Source organism: Pararge aegeria, chromosome 13 (genome assembly GCF_905163445.1).
Source record: "Pararge aegeria chromosome 13, ilParAegt1.1, whole genome shotgun sequence".
Lineage (NCBI taxonomy): Eukaryota > Metazoa > Arthropoda > Insecta > Lepidoptera > Nymphalidae > Pararge > Pararge aegeria.
In genome coordinates this window covers 5,379,859-5,399,903 of record NC_053192.1, presented here as the reverse complement: position 1 = coordinate 5,399,903, position 20,045 = coordinate 5,379,859, and the positions used below count along the sequence as shown (strand labels likewise).

The 20,045-nt window shown below is 35.7% G+C and overlaps 2 protein-coding genes across 2 annotated transcripts; both read right to left on the bottom strand.

Moving 5' to 3' along the window:
- Positions 1-166: 166 nt before the first annotated feature.
- On the bottom strand, positions 167-10,647 carry LOC120628937 (tRNA (uracil-5-)-methyltransferase homolog A). The gene is made up of 11 exons (XM_039897621.1): positions 10,334-10,647; positions 9,897-10,047; positions 9,062-9,237; positions 8,503-8,823; positions 8,286-8,423; positions 7,743-7,858; positions 5,768-5,876; positions 4,865-4,987; positions 3,956-4,148; positions 1,956-2,173; positions 167-347 (listed from the first exon to the last, which is right to left on the bottom strand). Exons 1-11 carry the CDS (start codon positions 10,496-10,498, stop codon positions 210-212), a joined length of 1,848 nt encoding a protein of 615 aa, XP_039753555.1. The 5' UTR covers positions 10,499-10,647; the 3' UTR covers positions 167-209.
- A 757-nt stretch (positions 10,648-11,404) lies between these two features.
- Positions 11,405-15,484, bottom strand: LOC120628936 (AH receptor-interacting protein). Its single transcript, XM_039897619.1, has 6 exons — positions 15,304-15,484; positions 15,043-15,228; positions 14,222-14,381; positions 13,905-14,091; positions 13,459-13,601; positions 11,405-13,289 (listed from the first exon to the last, which is right to left on the bottom strand). The coding sequence occupies exons 1-6, from the start codon at positions 15,376-15,378 to the stop codon at positions 13,066-13,068; spliced, it is 975 nt and encodes a 324-aa protein (XP_039753553.1). The 5' UTR covers positions 15,379-15,484; the 3' UTR covers positions 11,405-13,065.
- Between the last annotated feature and the right edge of the window lie 4,561 nt (positions 15,485-20,045).

The following is a 20,045-nucleotide window of genomic DNA, read 5'->3' as shown; positions in this document are numbered from 1 at the left end:
GCTACGCTAAATCGCTTTCGGGCACGTCTTTGCGTGGGCACCTTTCCACCAGATCAGAATAGAGAAAATGATGTGTTAGGTGAGTCAGATGACAAACACACACACTAGGATTATTTAAATTGATATGACAACTTGAAGGATTGTTTGTCATAATTAAACAACCTTGCAACTATTAAAACGTTTATTTATCGTTATAAAATACATGTATATTAAATCTGTATATCATCATTTTTTCTTAAAACGATATCTTCCATTATTTCTCCATTAGTTGAATCAACTTCTTTCATTTCATTGTCCCCAATAATATCTTCTGGAACTGGTTCTTCATCGTCTTGTTCATTTGTTTTCTGCAAGAATAGTTTACGGTTATGTCTGTATCCATCTTAGAACTACTTAATTAGAGTTAATGTTTTTTATTCTAGGCGGAGATTGATAATGCAGCCCAAGTTTTAGATTAACCCTAATGATTTTAACAGCGTAGCGTGGGCTTGTTGGCGTGCCTCGGGTGAAGCCCGCGGAAGCTAGGAAGAGTTTGAAACTTTGGGCTCGGGTAAAATATATGATTGTCGGCCTGACGGTGCCTCATGTGAGACCGAACCCCGGCTCAGGAAGAATATTTCATTCTGTGTGAAGATATCTACTTAATGTCTCAAAAAGTTAAAAGCCTGTTTTGGAAAAGTGACTGAAATAATTCTTTTGATACGATAAAAGTATTCCTTGCGTATAAAATGAAAAAATAGCTGTTCTCATTATTATTAAGTATTTGATTTTAAGATTTAACATTACAGAAATTTTAGGTATAGATAATATTGGATTGTTTTTTTTGACACAATTTACACCCACCTAATGACATAATATATTGTGTAAGTAGTAATCTGACAATAATTTTAGTAATTCTAAAAAACTGCTATATTTTATATGTATTCAAATTTTGTACGCCGGAAACAGATGAATGCATGTTAATTTTTGAAGTAAAACTTCTTTAGGCGCGACTAGGGAGTAGTAGCTCAGATTTTTTTGTCTGTGTAAGTTCCGCTATTTAAAAATAATAATTTGGATTGATCGTAAGTATATGTCTTATACTCCACGCTTCTTGACTTATACGCCAGCTTGTGGCAAATATCATAATCAATAAGGATTATTTATTTCCAATATTTTAAAACGGATCAATTGTAAATAGCAAAGTGAATAAAAATTCAACAGTTTAAAAAGAAGAGCGAAATTTTTTTAAATCTCTAAATATACAATATACTTATTTGTATATACACAATATAATACTAATGAAATGAGTCCCAGGAACATTTTACTCTTTCATCAATAAATAATACTAAAAGTTTTACTTCAATCGCGCGTAAAGGCGGTGCGTGTCGCACACACTTTTTTTGTATTCCCGACAAATAAATAAATAAATAATACGTCATTGCCATTAACCGAACAGTTTTACTTGGGATTCGTCAAATATACTTATACTAGCTGTAGCCCGCGACTTCGTCTGCGTTTGATTTTGTTTTTTGATGTGGCATTCAATTTAGTTGTACTTAGTTCTAAAAAAATTTAAAGTATTCAGTATCGCTAAGCCTGAAATGAGGGGTTTGCTGCTGTCCACTGAGGGGTTCTGTCCTCTATCTCCAACCACATTCAGATCTACACAAAGTGTGGGCAAAATTAAACACATATCTCTATATACCTCTATAGTACAAAAAAAAAATTTAAATCGGTTATAATTTGTCGGAGTTATGGTGTAAAATCTTCAAACACTTTCATCCCCTCTCCCAAAGGGACCGACCTTAATGTCGTGATAAAAAGTATCCTATATTACTTCTAATACTTCCAAGAATATGTGTACAAAGTTTCATGAGGATCGGTTGAGTAGTTTTTACGTGAAAGCTTAACAAACAAACTTACATTGACATTTATAATATTAAGTAGGGATGTTTTAACATTTATAGACTTACCTCTCTTTCAAACAGTACAGCCAGTTCCACGTGCCTCGTGTACGGGAACATATCAACAGGGATCGCTCGTACGGGCACGAAGGGCGCACCCCATAACGTCTTGGAGGAAGGTCGGGATAAATCCACGAGGTTTTTTATAACAGACGCCGGGCTGCACGATATGTATACCAGCCGTTTAACCTTCTTTGTGTTCCGCAGTTGCGTCACTGCCCGCATGTCTATGTATAGAGAATTTCAACTTAAACTTTCAATAGATTTGAATTTAGAATTACAATGGATCTGATTTTTAAGAATTAGAAAGGACAGAACTGTTCAACAGGGAAAACATGAAGCAACAACTTATAAAACAAACAGTTACACGCCGTCAGCAACGAAATCCCTATTATAGTATAAAGGATTACGTTAACGATAAAAAAGCTTGGGTGTGAACAATTGCTCTAACCAGGTTGCTTCTTAAATATTTTCTAATGTCAATGTGCGATGGTGATAACAAAAAGAACACCCGGCTTAGTCTGTTGTGGGCTTCTTCTTAGACCAGGGCGCGTTTGGAACCCTCGTAGCTTTAGTTTTAAGTTAACGATTGTAGTTATCGCCATCACTACTCACTGCTATGTACACATTTTGTATATAATCAACGCATCAAAAGTGCCATCTATGTGCCTATTTGAATAAAGAAATATTTGACTTTGACATTACCATCCCACTATAGGGCATGGGTCTTGGGAAGGGAAAATGAGTGCTGAGTGGTACACTTCGACTTCACTTTCGGGGGGGCGAGTTCGAGTCCCAGCACGCACCTCTAACTTTTCAAAGTCATGTGCGTTTAAAATATCACTTGCTTCAACGGTGAAGAAAAAAATCGTGAGGAAACCTGCATGCCTGAGAGTTCTACATAATGTTCTCAAAAGTGTGTGGAGTCCGCCATTCCGCACTGGGGCAGCGTGTTGGCGTACGAACTGTGGGAGGAGACCCGTGCCATGTAGTAGGCCGGTAACGGGTTGACTGTTGATGATGGATTAAATTTCACTTACGGATAGAAGCAGGCGTTACTTTGCGCCTTACTATCTTAATACTCCACACCAAACAGATCTTCGGTGTGGAGTATGAGGATGGAAGAAATTGTTAATTACACCATACAGATTCTTGATAAGTATTAGTGTGTAATTGTTCGTAAGTATGTATATAATAATAATACACCCCACCAATTGGTTTCCCTTGGTTTTCCTAATCCTAAGGTTGCCTGGAAGAGATCGCTACTAAGCGATAAGGCCGCCCTTTGTATCCTACTTTTTAAGTTTATTTTTGTTGTGTCCATTGTTTTTTTGACTATTTGTGGTGTACAAATAAAGTGTATAAATAAAATAAATAAATTCTCCTGCTTCTCGCGAAAATGAAGCTCAAATTTATAGCAAACTAGCTGTTGCCCGCGACTTCGTCTGCGTTTGATTTTGTTTCTTTGATGTGGCATTAAATTCAGTTGTAGTTCTTTAAAACTTTAAAGTATTCAGTATCGCTAAGCCTTGAATGAGGGGTTTGCTGCTGTCCGCTGAGGAGTTCTGTCCTCTATCTCCAACCACAGTTCGGACGAAATTAAACACATATTATAACCTCTATAGTACAAAATTAATTATTTAAATCGTTTATAATTTGTCGGAGTTATGGTGTAAAATCGTCAGACACTTTCATCCCCTCTCCCAAAGGTACCGAGCTTAATGTCGGATAAAAAGTATCCTATATTACTTCTAACACTTCCAAAAATATGTGTACAAAGTTTCATGAGGATCGGTTCAGTAGTTTTTGCGTGAAAGCGTAACAAACAAACTTACATTCACATTTATAATATTAGTAGGGATAGGGATTAAGCTGAATTTTCATAATATAAGTTTCACTTACATTAACGACTCTATCGTGTGCTCAGGGGCGTTTAAAGTCTACAAATCCGCACTTATCCAGGTTCGTGGAGTATATCCTAACATTCTGAGAAGAAAGAAATAACTCACGTAAGCCAGCGCGCGGCGGGTCCACAATCGCTATGACATCGTTTCCGGTCACCCGCGCCAGTACCGACGGCAGTATGCTTTCCGCTTTCCCCGTAAAGAATTCGCAATTCTTAATGCCGTTCAGTTCGGCATTCGCCTTCGCATCCATGACTGCTTCCGCGACCAACTCCAAGCCGAGAACTTTGTCGCAATGCTGTTAAATAATAAATAAAAAAAAAAGTGTGAGCCGTCACGGCACGCCTGGCAGATGTGAAACATCGAAATTGTTTTCTGTAAGTTATTGCAGATATTGTATAATGAAAAGATAAAGCATTACAAATTTGTTCCACAAATAAAAAAAAATGCAGCCAAATGGATAACCACTCCTTTTGTAAGTCGGTTAATAATGACTGTTTTATTACAAAATTAATATACATTTTTAAATACGTTACATACGAAATACAAAAATTCAATTATATAGCGTGGCGATGCGTCGCCACGGCCTGTGTCGCCATGTTTCACATCAATAATAGTTGGAAGGAAATTGCTTCTGACAAAAAAACTGTTTTATTTTTTAATATGCCACTACAAGCTAGCCCTTGACTGCAATCTCACCTCATGGTAAGTGATGATGCAGTCCAAGATGGTAGCGGGTTGAAATGGGAGTATGGCAGTAATATTAAACCCATATTGCTAATCAGTTTCTACGCGACATCGGTAAGGTGGTAACTAGCCACTGCCGAAGCCTCCCACTCAGACGAAACTGTCTGTTTTTTTTTTGTATATTAATAGCGGGCAAACGAGCAAGTGATGGTAAGTGCCCATAAACATCTGCAGCACCAATTCGTTGCCGGCTTTTAAGGAATTTGTTTATCCGCCCCTTGATTAATACTAGATTGTATTTTTATTTTATAGCTGTTGACCGCTTACCTTAGCAAAACAAAGTCCAATAGTGCCCGTACCACAGCATATGTCCACGACGGTAGTATCACTTTTTACTTGGCTCATATCTATCGCGCTCTGGTAGAGAATGTTAGCGCCGGCGGTGTTTGTCTGAATAAATAAATTAAATTTTAATGACCATCCGTCTTTGTAAATGCTTCATAAGACTAATTTCTTTTTTCGTTTTTTTTTTAATAGCATCCTTGATGAAAAGAACGCGGGTAAGCAGTAACGGCATTCTGAAAGCACGACTCTCCAAATAGATCGATACGACTCTCCAATTTAAAAATTGTATATTAAACTCCACGTAGGGCTGCCTGGACGCAGAAATTTTAATTTGTAACTTTTTTTTTTTTATATTGCATATTAATATTTAATGTAAGTTTTTTATTTTTTATTTAGTATAGTTTTTAATTATTCTATTTATGTTATAGTGTAGTGCGTAGTGATGGGTCATAGATTCCACTACAAGTTAGCCCTTGACTGCAATCTCACCAGCAGTGGCGTGCACTTCATACATGCACATAAGCGCTGCCTACTCTAACATTTACATATAATTCGCATCGGAGGAGGATTTTGGCATTTTATGTCATTTTACTTCTGCATGTTTACCTTGGTCCAAACTCCTGAGCACGCCACTGCTCACCTGGTGGTAAGTAATGATGCAGTCTAAGATGGTAGCGGGCTAACCTGTTAGGGAGAATGGTAGTCATATCCCTATCGGTTTCTAAGCGAAATCGCACCGGAACACTCAATCGTTTAGCGGCACGTCTTTGTCAGTAAGGTGGTAACTAGACACGGCCAAAGCCTCCCACCAGATCAGACCAGTGAAAATTTAGAAATTTAAATGTAATATGCTTCAAAAGCTAATGTTAGGCAACTTTATACTACCTGAAAGAAAGCTTGTGGCGATATCCTGAATTGTCGTCCCAATATCGTATCTATTATATGAGTTGATCCTGTCAAATGAAAAGGCTTTGATCCATCTTCGCCGGCTCGCCTAAAATATGAATTTATCAGTGTAGTTGAAAAATTAAAAGTATAGTGTACTTTATCTATAAATTGGCGCAGTGTCCACTGCGATAATCGTAGGAACCCTGCTTTCTGAGTACAAGGCGGTGGTTTCGATTCGCACTACTGGAAAATATTTGTGTGATGAACATGAATGTTTTTTAGTGTCTGGGTGTTTATATCTATATTATAAGTATTTATGTATACTATTAATAATAAATAATTATATACGTCATCTTAGTTCTCATAACTACGCTACGCTTACTTTGGGGCTAGATGTGTGTATTGTTATAGTTTATTTATTTTTTTATTGATATATATTATTACTCATGTGGGTCTGTTAATAACATTGCTTGCGGGTGTTGTATCCTGGATCGTGTTGATGTCATAAAGTATTTAGGAGTTAAAATAGATAGTACACTTTCTTGGATGCCACAAATAGAATCACTCGTTGGTCAAGTCAGAAAATTGATCTTCGTTTTTAGGAATCTGCGTTCAATTCTTGATTACAAAACTCTAAAAATGGTGTACTTTTCTCTGGCCCAATCAATCTTATCTTACTGTATCACTTCGTGGGGTAATTGTAGCAAAACCTTACTGCTGAGACTAGAAAGAACACAGAAAGCTGTTCTAAAAGTTATGTTAGGTAAGCCGGTTAGGTTCCCATCGGTCGAACTATACAATATTACTGAAGTACTTTCAGTCAGGAAAATATATATCCTTCATGTCATTTTAAGGAAACACCGTGAATTGCATTTTAATCCAAGTGTTTATACGGAAAAGAGAAGATCTGATCGCGTCTGTCAGATTAAACCATGCCGCACTTTGCTTGCTAAAAGACAATTTCACAATGCTAGCTGTACCCTTTATAACAAAATTAATTTTACATTAAATATATATTATCCTTTAACTGTCCATAAATGTAGAAGTGCTATTATACATTGGCTTAGGAATCTATCCTACAGTGATGTAGAAAAGATAATAAAATGATTCTTCCTACTTCAACAGATTTTTAAAAAAAAGGCCCAAAATATAGACATACACATAACACACATGCATATACACACACAAACACACACTCACACACAATTGCACACACACACACACACACACCAGCACTAAATAAGTCGCTGCATGTTTTTATTATTTTAATTGACTCTTATTCTCTTTTTTTTTTATTGGCATTTACTGTGTTGAATGAATGAATACACTTTTATTGTACACCACAGAGAAAATTTACAGAGATATAAATACAACAGCACAATAAGGTAGAACGTACAATTTGGCGGCCTTATCGCTAAATAGCGATCTCTTCCAGGCAACCAAAGGCATACAAGAAAATGTTATAAGAAATAAGTAGGTGGTACAACAAACAAAATTAAATATTAGGATTTAAAACTAAATTAACATAAAAAAAAAAAATAAAAAAAAAAAAAAAAAAACATAAAACATAGTATATACTAAACATAAACATATACTACTGTGTTCTACTTTTGTCTTATTGTTGGAGGTGGGCGTTAATTGTTGCGACACAGTTTATACTACTGCAACAGTTATCGTGGCACCATGTTTATTGTGTCAATTCTGTACCCTTACCAATATTCTGAATAAATGAAATGAAATTTATATACTTATATACAATCAAATCATATTTTTCTTAGTGTGGCTCTGTATATCATCCTAATAATAAATCTTTACTCTACTGGGGCACATAATAACCGTTCAGGCTTTAGAATAAAATCATTGTAAATATTTGATATGAATTCCCATTTGTTTGCTTAGTTTCATGTTACATTTGTTTCAAAAGGAGCAGTCAAGTAATATTCAAAACACTTACGAATTACAGGCCTCTTACCTTTTAGTGATAAGCTCAATGTATACAGATTTGATGTTGCAAGCAACCGATTCCTCAGTACCAAAGTGTTCTATTAACTGTTTTTTTAATTCTTCCATTTTCTCTGTTGTTAGATCCTTAAATGAGGTGTAAATTGTTTTGTGAAAAGTGATAATGTAGTAAAACAATAATTTATATTAATACTATATTTATAATAATCACTTATTTGTTACACTGTTCTAAATACAAGTTTACACACCTTAAAACCATAAAGGTGTTCAAATAGCATAGATAGCAGATTCGTTCCCTTACTTTGTGGAATTCCATGATACACAATTAAGCTTAATTTGCTTTAATCCAAAGAACCAGAGATGTTTACGATGTTTACAATGCACAACAAAATTTGGCAATTGTAATGTTAAGTCAACATCTTCGAGGATCCTCCTGTATATATATTATAGAAGGGTGATTTTAACTGTGTTTATGATTTCCGTTACATTAATGTGAATGACATGTTGATATAAAGTTTTCAGGATAAAATGGACCTATATATTAAATAGTTACCTGTTGATACATGGCAATGATAAGCATGAGATCGCCAGAACTTTTAGACTCCCGGACAGTAAGGTATCGCCAATATCCAGAATAGTCTGCGGGTGAGAATGGTGCCATGTTTGATTGACGGACAAAGTCTTGGAATACCTATAAAGGTGAGATGAGAACTTCTATAATAGCAAATATAGGGGATGAGACATTGTTTGGACTAGTAGCAAACACTTACCAATACAGCCTTCTTCATTTTCTCAGATATATGGTTTAAGCTGCTTACAGGAGCTACAGCCACTGTACCAGTGGCATAACTGCCCAAACGGAACCCCACTGTGGGCTGTTCTGTCTCATCATCAATCCCAACAGTGAATTCACACTTATTCCTATACCCTTCAGTTATTGGACTCTTCTCTATGGGCTTTAACTCAAAACTTAAACCATTGTATATTTTACGATTGGACTCAATTTCCCCCCTCTTTTCTTTATGAATCTTCCAAACGTCATTGTCAAATTTCATAAGCAGATTCTTGATTTCGTGTTCTTTAACTTTTAACTACAAACATAATTAATTTTAAAATAGAACCAACTGAAAACTTACTGTTAAACTATGAACTAAATTAAACTATCAAAGATAGCTCCTTCAATTTGGTAACAAATTATGAGTCAAGAGATGTAAATATAATAATAATTAATTTTAATAATACAACATCAGAATCTTATTCTTATTTTTATATCTTGTACAATCAACATAAATGTTGTACTATAAAAACAAATGAGTTTTAATATTTTACCTGGTCTTCATAGGGCATGTCCCAGTATGGCGTAACTGCATCTTTCAATCTCTCTTCTTGACTCTTATTCTCACCTTCTTTCTGCTTTTTGTTCTGAGTTCCATCTTCTTCTTGTTTTCTCTTTCTCACAAGTGGGTCAGGTGCTGGTTTTGCAGCTTCAGCAATTAGTGTCTTTCCTATAAATAGATGTAATTTGGTAGAATTATAAAAGAAGAATTTAGGTTTCCTGTTTATGGTTGTTGTTGTATCTGAAAGTTGTCAACAGGATTCTATTTTGATAACCCTTTTGCCTACCATGCTGCTCCAATGAAGCTTGGTCAGCCTTAGCAATTCTTATCATGCTATACATTGGTCTAGCTCATTATTAATGAGCTAGACCAATGTCTAAAAATAATCTTTAGAAATATTAAAAGCAAAGTTAAAAAATACTAATCATCTAACGCTGACCTAAAAATATTTAGACTCCAAATACATTTAAATTTAATGTTGCACTATCCTATTGTCTGGAGGAGATTGCTTCAAGCAATAAGGCCGCCTTTGCACATATATATTTACCTTTTGTTTTGTTCTATTTGTTTTTTTTTCTGTATGTGCAATATAGACTTTCTATCTGTCTATCTACATAATAATATCAAAGTCAAAGTCAAAAAAATCTTTATTCAAGTGGGCCCATAGTTGGCATTGATGGTATAAGGTTTATCCAGGAATCAAACTTAACAGCAAATGCCTTGCAATCTGTTAATATTGGGCTATCCAGAAGCTATTAAAGTAATCAGACCAATTGTAAAACAATTGGTCTAATTGCTTTATGATTTATTTTAAAAGTTTGTTATACCTTTCCAATAATATCCATTCAATGCAGCAATAGCTTTGGTGCGCTCTTCATCATTTTGGAAACATGCATACAACCAGTGACTTCCATTTTTAGGCCTTTTTATCTTACTTGTGTTCAAGCCTAGTTTATTATTCATTAATTTTTTTAATTCCTGAAAGTTGAATAAAATAACATTTCATGAGGGAAGACTTTCAGAGATAATGACTTAAATTAATAGGTGGTTGAGAATGGGAATCGAGTTTATACTATGTTTGCACTGATAAAATTTATCTATAGGTATACTTTTTACATTTGGTTTAAAATGTATACTTTATAAAATTACTTTCATAATAATAATATGCTGCGATACATAGATTTAATTGTTGATAAATCCACAAAATTTTCATGTAATTTCTGTGTAATTATTTGAATGAAACTTGTGATTTAGAGTTACTAACAGCTATTCCATAGAACTTTGGCAAGCCTCGGAGTTCAATTTTGAAATTCTCTGAAGAGAATCCACCCCGATCCAAATAAGCATACTCTTCGCTAACATTTGTATTTTCCTGGCCTTCTGTTTTATCTGTTTCAATCTGAGATACCGGTTCAGTTTGTTCAGACATCGTCAATTATATTTACATAAATAACTTTATTTATAAGCATTTGTTTTTAGCTGCAATGAATAGCAACTATTTGTTTACTTTACACCCAGTTAAAAAGATTCACAACGCTTTAACCCACGTCTACTTTCCAAATTTTAGGTTATGTTTTGATATTGACAAATGACATTTAATGTCAATCGTCAAAGACACAAATTTATGCCGCGTTTACACAATATCGATAATGGTACCAATTCTGTTGAAAACAAATCTAAAATTAATGAAATTATCTTATAACTATATCTAATTGCTTATTCTCCCAGCAAAATATTTATTGCCGAGCCAAAATGTATTGGACAGTGAAATGTAGTTTCAGTGCGCATCAGACGAATTTCATGTTTTTTTCCTAGTTGCCACCGACAATCACTGCATCCCTATCCAAGAGTGGCGACAAAATTTAGTTTAAAGTTACCAGCCAATAACTGCCAAATCATACCTAATATTTATTTGGGAACTTTGGATAACAGCCGATGATCTATCTTCTTTTATATAAATATATGTGATAAATGGCGTTTAGTCGCTACTGATGTAAAAAGGCATATACTAATTTCGGCATCGATGGTAGAAGAGCCGTAGTAGCTTAATTGGAAAAAGCGCTCAGGCCGCAATTGCCAGAGAGTCGCACGTTCAAATCCTGTCGGTTCCAAAAATTGTTATATGGCTTTTAAATTTATAAAATTTATGGATGGAGTTTTCATATAAGCCGGAAATGCACTTTTTACTTCTGCGAATCTGCGCCTTAAGCTGTGAGAAAACAGACAAAAAAACAAGGATCATTATTGAAAATCCATTTTAGGTCATATATTTATTATTAAATATACTTTGAAAAGATAAAATTGAATACTTTTACAAAGATTACGTAATTATCTATGTACATGTTTAAATCTACTAAGGAAATGTATAAACTAATATTTTACCCTCAAAATAGTAACCTTTACCTTTAAAAGTTACTATGTAGCGATTAAAGAAAATAAAAATATATTTTAAGGATTCCTAAAAAACCTGTAGGTCTGTTATCACATAATTAACATTAACTTTATGTTTGAAGCTTTTTGAAAGTAATGATTAATTTGCTTTATTTTTAAGGGGGTACTTCGACCTTTATAATAATTTTGAACACTCACAGCTAAGCTTCAAAATAGTAATTATGTTATGGAAATAAAGCTTAATTTGCTATACATCACGAACGCAGGAGACTGCATGGTGTAATTTATAAACTATTTAACCCTTATACTCCACACCAAACAGATCTTCGGTTATGAACTCATTAAGCCGTTTCGCACCGACACCGGAGCATCCTCAGGAGATGTTGACTTCGTGTGAATTATTGTTAAAAAAAAAGAAGGAGTTTATACATTGTGTCCGGACATGAACTAGCTATATTTTAAACACTTTAAAACGATTTTTTAAGTCAAAATACCATCAAAATTTAGGCAGGATTTCGACAAAGGCTGGACACATTGTATAAATTTAACCATACGCGGAGTTTAGCAAATTAAGCTTAATTTTCATAATATATCATTCGCAAAGAAACGTCCAATCCAATATGCAATGTCCAAGTTAATACAAGTTATTTAAAAAACATTTTTAATTAAAGGTATTTCACACGAGACCATAGTATTCGATTTTTTTTTACTTAAAAAAAAAAAGTTAACATCTCCTAGGATGCTCCAGTGTCGGAGTGAAACGTGCGGTGAGAGTACACTGCGAACGATCTGTTTGGTGTGGAGTATAATTATTAAAGAAATAATGAATTGCACCGTATAGATTCTTCTGCTTTTCGCGGGGAAATACAAATCGGGCTTAATGTTCATCATATTATATAGGGGAATTCCGCAAAGTAATGCCTGTTTCTATCCAATATTGGTACACATATTACTTTTTATATAAACTTTTTTTTTGTGACCTTCCAATAAATTTCTCTAAGTGGCACTTTCGAGGTATTACATCCAGTGTAATTGGTCAAGTTAACAAACGTGAAATCGACGTAGGCGCAATTCTTTAATTTTACACTCCGATACACGATGGGTCATCGCAATGGACCTAATCTGAACCATGAAATAACAAATAAACAACTCCTTATCTGAATACTGAGGAAGCAAAAAGTGGGGCAAAATTTATCAAGAACCCCTGGTGCAGCGGTGAGGACGTGGCTTAAACTAATTGGGGATAAATTATCAAATTATCAAATTGGTCAAAAATTATATTACAATAAATCCTTTGCTAATTATTAGGCTTCTGGAAAGAGCTTTGAAGAAAAGCTATTCCAGTGGAGGTTGTTCACATCATCAACCCCATATTAATAATGAATGATAACTCTTGGGGTTAATTTGTCAAAGTTGAAACTTAGAACCCAAGACTAAAAGTATCACCTATCCTTCCCCTAATTATCTGTGGAAAATACAGCTGTATTATTAGACTAGCTAAACTTGTTTGAACATTTATGTACAACTGAATTTAGCGGCAGTAGCACATAAAGGCCATGACATGATGAGGTGTGTCCAGTCAAAAATTATCATTAATGATATAAGTTACTGTTGTGTCTCTCTTTCTTTAATAAACAGCTTTTCTAGGGCTTTCTTGTCTTGCTCTTCTTTTTGTTTCCTCATATTTCTAAGATTCTCTAATTCTTTGTCAACTATAGAACTTAAAGAAGGATTAATGAATTTTAATCGTTGAAAGTCATCTTTAGCTGAGTCCGGATTCCATGCTCCAACATGAGCTTTCGCCCTCCTGTATAAAGCTTTTTCGTTATCTGAAATAGTAGATTTGTTTTTGTGAACAGGCAAAACATAGAAAAAAAACGACAAAATACTCATAGTAAAATAGATATAAAATATACTATTACTACTTCTACAACATTATTGGAAATTACTTTACAATTGTGATTCTGCAAGTTGCATACAGTCTAATCAAATATATACCTTGTTCATACTCCAAAATAGTATTGCAATGTTCTATAACAGCATAATAATCTCCTTTGACTAGTTTGCATTGAGCATAGTTGAGAAGAACTGGAAGTTTCATCTTGTTCAAAGTAATCCATTCCTCGTCACATTTTCGTTCCCTGGAAAGAGTGAAAATACTTTTGAATTAAAATTGTACGAGGCATTTATGACTAGTTGTTTTATTAACAACTTGCAAGCTGTATCTTTGATCAATTGTTTAAAGCCTGTTTCACAGCTCTTCCAGCACCATTTTGTCATAACTGCTGCAGCACCACACTACTAGTGGACCAGAAGTAATAAACTTTTTTTTATTAATTTTATATTAAATGATGTTACGACTAATAGTTGACTTGTGTGAATTGTTGAGGCACAGATTGTAAAGAGTTCATGTAAAGATATGAATACAAGATCACTGACCATACCTATTCATAAACTGCTCGCAAATACCAATGGCCTGGCAATATACATCCTCAGCTTCATCATATAGCTTTTGCCCATACAAAATGTTGCCTCTTTCTTTCAGCTTGGGCACTAGGTTCAGCCTCTCTTGTCCGGAATATTGCCATAACTCTTTCTCATATTCATTAGAACTCTCTATTTTTAATAGTTCTGCAATAAAAAGTTAAATAATAATAAATAAATATTTATGAAATAAAATTGGAAATAAATTATGTATTTTTCTTTAAATTAAGGCAAACAATTGAAATAGTAATCTTATAATCTCTTACTTTTGCCTTACCTATAATGAATTCCAGATCACATGGCTTGTTGATCAAGTTGTCCAAGTCGCTAAATCCGATGCCTTCTGTTTGTAATGTCATTGTACACGTATGTCTGTTTCTATGCTCGCTTCCCAACTCGCGGAGTGTTTTTGATACAAAAGGATAACTGTATACCAGCTGTAATAAAAGTTTACATGAACAAATCTCAACCAATGGACTTCCTCCTCTGCATTAGGTCATTTCTAGCTATTTACTGGGAGTTGGCAGGTGTACTCTGTTCACCTAAAGAGAGATGAAATCCTAGTTTTTTGGCCTTTGCAACACCATTTCAACTCGAGAATTGGAATTTTAACTTTATGTTACTTGACATCAAGCAATATATACAATATTTTTCACAGGATGGAAGACATAGAGGTCCAGCTGTTGACATTGTCACTTCAAACAACACTAACCCCCTTTTGTCGGAATAGTAATGTAGTGTTTTGCCATGCTTCAACTGACAGCACAATTCTACTGCTCCATGTTTATTAAAAAGGCAAGTGTTGTAGATATGGTATACAAAGGCTATTGCAGTGCAATCACGAATTAAGCATATGCGCCAGTTTTTTGAGTCATTATGTGCACCATCCAACACAATATGGCACATAAATAATAATCTTTAGATTTTCCGATTTTTTCACATAGACATACTCTCTCTTTAGTGCTTGGATTTGTGTAAATAAATAAAATTGTTACAAAAAAATATCAATAAATTTATAAATTGGTGCAGTTGTACAATAAACAGAACAACACTAATGGGCAAAAGAGGTAAACATAGTTAGGGCTTCTAAGTACATACCTCTTTCTTCACATGAAAACTGGCTATTTCTCCGACAGCCATCATTTTAACAATACTCTCCCAAACTTCTAGTTTGAACTTGTGCCCTATTATAAGTACCATTGGTTCTCTTTTGCCAATTTCTCTGCTGTCATCTAACAAAATTCTTTCATTTCCTAGTTTCCATGTTTGAAAATGAAAATGTACCTAAAAATAATATTTTTTACTGTTAATTCAAAAAAGCTTTTAAATATTTTTTATTTTCAGGTATTTAAATATCACCTTGCTTCCATTGGAGATGGGCACATATTTTTGCCCTGCACTAATTATATTCTTTTTTATTGGAGTATTGCTCATCGCTATAGAGTATTTTAAAAATAAATCGCAAAAGGTTTTTGTTCTTTATTTAATTGTAGGTATTTTTTGTGAATTATTTAAGCACACACAATAACAAAATATATGACCACTATTTATTTCAATTCAATTCAATTCTTGTTTATGGCTTTTGTCTGTGCCAACTGGGCACAAGGTATTTCGCCAATGTCTTGTAGATGAAGAAGGCACGAAGGAGATTGATCGGTGAAACTAATGAAAAGTTAATTTTGAATTTGTACCAAGAAATAGTTGTTATTAGCTAGTTAGCTCTTTAACCTAAGGCAGCACAGACAACACATGCATATATATCTAACACGGATATTTTTTGTACATTATACTTTAATTTTATTACTTACTATATATTTACATAAAAATCTACAATAAGGACTGAAAACAAACATTAAAAAACATTTAACACTCAAAGGACGGGGGACTTTGGGAGGAAGAACGTCATAGAGGGGATAGGTAAGTTTGGGACAGTTAAAAATAATATGAGTTATAGTGCCCTCATCCAAGCCACACTCACAGATGGAGTTGTCCCTTATCCGGAGTTTGGCCAGATGTACAGGTGTGCTAGCATGACCAAGACGCAATCGGGAAATTGTGGATGAAGTCCAGCGATTTGTACTCCGAGAGTGACAAAACCAGGGTTGTCTTGGTATGTTTTGTTGGATGGTAGCGTAAAACTTACCCTTAACCAATTTGGAATCATTCCAGAAAATTTTCCAGGCTGTTTCCATATATGTTTTGGCAAGAGTACATAGGTCCTGCGATGAATTTTTAAAATGATCTAGAGAACCTGACTCAACAGCTGTTTTGGCACATGAGTCAGCAGTCTCGTTTCCTGGAATACCTGAGTGGCTTGGAATCCAAACCAGTAAGATGAATAGTCCTTTTTGATTGCAAGAGAGCAGAGCCTTCCGGATTTTTAAGATAATGGGAAATCGTGATTTGCTGCGAAAGGGGTTTTCTTTAATAGACATTAAACAGCTTAAAGAGTCAGTCAGAATAACCGTCTGTTGTACGTTATGGGACAGTGCAAACAGGATTGCTTCCAAAAGAGCAATGGCCTCTCCGGTAAACACAGAAGACTCGGGAGGGCATTTAAATTTTAAAACAATTCTGTAAACAGGAACCCAACATGCAGCACCGACACAACCTTCTGGAGACAGCTTGGAAGCATCAGTATATATAATAAGATGATTTGACCAATTTTGACTAATATGCTTTTGTAGTTTGATATTGGTATCTGGGGATCCTTTACTCAGACCTAGATCTGTGATGATGGAAGGGTTGTATATTAATGCTTTAAATGGGGTTGAATATAGTGGGTTGATTGTGAAAGATGTCAGGGGATTAGGAAGGCTGGTATACTTTAGGAAACTATCTAGCAAGTAGGAAGACGAGTTACGGGAGCAAGGTGCGTGTGATAGTTGGCTTAGTCGGTGCCAAAGAGGATGGGATGACAGCTGTAACATCTTGCTGATAAAGCGGTCACATAGATATTGTCGACGGATGGATAGAGGAGGGTCAACGCATTCTACCTGCAAAGCATTAGTGGGGGAGGATTTCATTGCACCTAGAATAATTCTAAGGCATCTATACTGAATTTTATTTAACTTTTCAGCAGCTGATTTATTAAAAGGCTCTAAAACAAACATACAGTAATCCATGTGGCTACGTACTAAGGCATTATATAATAATTTTAAAGTATAGGGGTGAGCACCCCACCAAACTCCCGCTATTGCTCGTAGTACATTGATGCCTTTTTCACATTTTTTGATAATGTGTTCAGAATGAGCAATTCCATTCAGTCGTGTGTCTAAATAAACACCTAAAAATTTAGCTTTAACTGCAAGGTTGATTGCTTGACCTTCAAATGAGATGTTGAGGTTCGGGAGGTATCTCTTCCTTGTAAATACCACTGCCTGACATTTGCCCACTGATAGGGACAAGCCATGGTCAGACAGCCACTGGCCTAGATAATACAAAGCAGAATTGATACGACAGGATACTTCCTCTATACTGCCTGAGCTGTGATAGAGGACAATATCATCAGCATATTGTAAAATGGTACAAAAACTAGAAACAGACAATTCGAGGTCGTGGGTATATATGCTATAGAGCAGAGGACTGAGAACAGAGCCTTGAGGGAGGCCTTTCCAGATTAATCTGGGGGGAAGCGAATTATTCTGATGCTTTACCAGAACATATCTGCAAAACAGCAGATTACATATGAAATGAACCATCCTCGTGGGAACACTCAGCTTAAGTAGTTTCTGCCTGAGCACCGGAAGTAGGACATTATCATATGCAGAAGCAATATCAAGAAAAGCACCCACAAGGTACTCTCCTTTTGTAAAGGCTAATCTAATATCTGTTGTTAATACACTGAGACTGTCTGTTGTACTCATACCCTTCCGAAACCCAAATTGGGAGGAGGGGAGAATATTTCTACTTTCCATTAACCATTCCAGTCGGTTTTTAAGGAGATGTTCTGTAACTTTAGCTAAAGTAGATGACAAAGCTATGGGTCTATATGAATTTGAATTAAGGGGATTTTTATAAGGTTTAAGGATAGGAATAACAATTTGAGATTTCCAGGAGTTTGGGATAGAACCAGTTTCCAAACATTTATTGATTATTTTAAGGTAATAAATTTTAGCTTTGTCATTTAAGTTAGCCAGGAAAGAATATGGAACGCCATCTTCCCCTGGAGCTGTATCTTTTAGACCATTGAGAGCAATTTGAAGCTCAGAAAAGGAAAAGGGGGCATCCATTTCATCCGTAGCTGGAGCTGGCGTAGTAGTTAGAAATGAGTCAACATAGGGAACATAAGGTGGAGCTAATTTGTCTGCAAAGTTGTTAAGCCAGTCAGAAGGATTATTTGAGGAAGGATCAACGTGGCTCAGGGAGCGACGGAATCTCCTCATATTTTCCCACACAATGGTGGAGGGTGAACGAGGGCTAAGCGATTCACAGAACTGCGTCCAACTTGCTCTTTTCTTTTTGAAGACTAATCTTTTAATTTTAGCATCTAGTTTTTGGTAACTATTAAAGTTATCCTGAGTCATGCAGGCTGAGTATAATTCTTCTGCAGCAGATCTTTTACCAAATAAATCGCTGCATTCATCATCCCACCAAGGAGAGGAAAGCAGCGGATTTTTCACAGGGTGTTTTTTTGGAATATGGGAATCGGCCGAAGATATAAGAGATTTTAAAAAGAGATCATAGCATACCAGAATGTTTCCATCACTTTCCAAATCGGGCAGAGTGTCTACAATGCAATCAACGGATAGGGCATAATCTTCCCAATTTGCTTTTTTAAGTTTATACTTTAAAAGGGGATCATAGTTAGGGGTAGGTAAGGATTTATTATTTAATGTAACAATTATAGGAAAATGATCACTGCCACAGGTTGACTGTAGCACGTTCCAAGTCAGGCGCGATGCTAGGTCAGCCGAACATAGGGTGAGATCAACCGCTGATTTAGGGTTCTGATTGGGGTATACCCTTCGAGTAGGAGAACCGTCATTGAGGATGCAAAGACTGACATCATCAAGTAAATCAATCAGCAATGGAGAAAACCCGTCACTAGCATGGCACCCCCACATCGTGTGGTGGGTGTTAAAATCACCCATGGCTATGATAGGGCTGGGAAGGGACGACAAGATTGCTTGTAATTCGGGAATAATAGAAGATGAGGGATGAGGAATATACAGAGATACAAAAGATATGTCTAGGGTACGGACAGCAACAGCATTGATCTGTTGACTGTGGGAAGGAAGAGCGATTTGGGTGTAGGGGAGGGAGTGCCGTAGAAATACAGCACTGCCTGCATACCCATCACTCCTGTCATCCCTCAAACAGGAGAAGCCCGGCACCCGTAATCGTGAACCAGGCCTCAACCATGTCTCTGAGATGGCAAGAATGGTGGGATTATGAAGGTTAATCAGAGAGATTAACTCATGTTTCTTGGGACGTAAACTTTTACAGTTCCACTGTAGCAGGGTTATTGGGCCCATTTTGGAGTAGTTTAAAAAGTTGGCTTAAGTTTTTGGCAACGTTGGGCGGTAAGGGAATTTCACTACATGGAGCGACAATACTAAGTAGAAATTCGGAGATAAACTCAAGCATTTTACCTTGGGAGGGAGGGTTCTCAACATTGTTGTTGAGAGCGCATCCATTAGGAAGGGATGAGGAGTAATCACCGACAATAGTCTGAACAGCTTTTTTATCGTAGCCCTTTGCTAGAGGAGCTCGGGGACGAGGAGAGCGGAAAACTGTTTGCCGGTAGGAGGTTTTGGTGGAAGTTACATTAGTAGGAGTAAACATTTCTTTTGTTATCTCAGCATAGGACCTGCGGACAGGAGGAAACTGAGATGATGCTTCAATGTAAGATTTATTATTCTGAGACATGACCATTTTAATAGATTGCTGCCTGGAGAATTCTGGGCAGTCTTTATCAGTAGCAAAATGACTACCAGAGCAGTGTAAACATGTAGATAATTCCTTGATGACCAAACATGAGTCACCTGTATGGGGCTGAGCACATCTGTAGCATCTGGGCTTAGATCTGCAGATTGTTTTAATGTGGCCAAAACGGCAGCAGTTCTGGCACTGTATTGTTGGAAGTTTATATGTTTCAA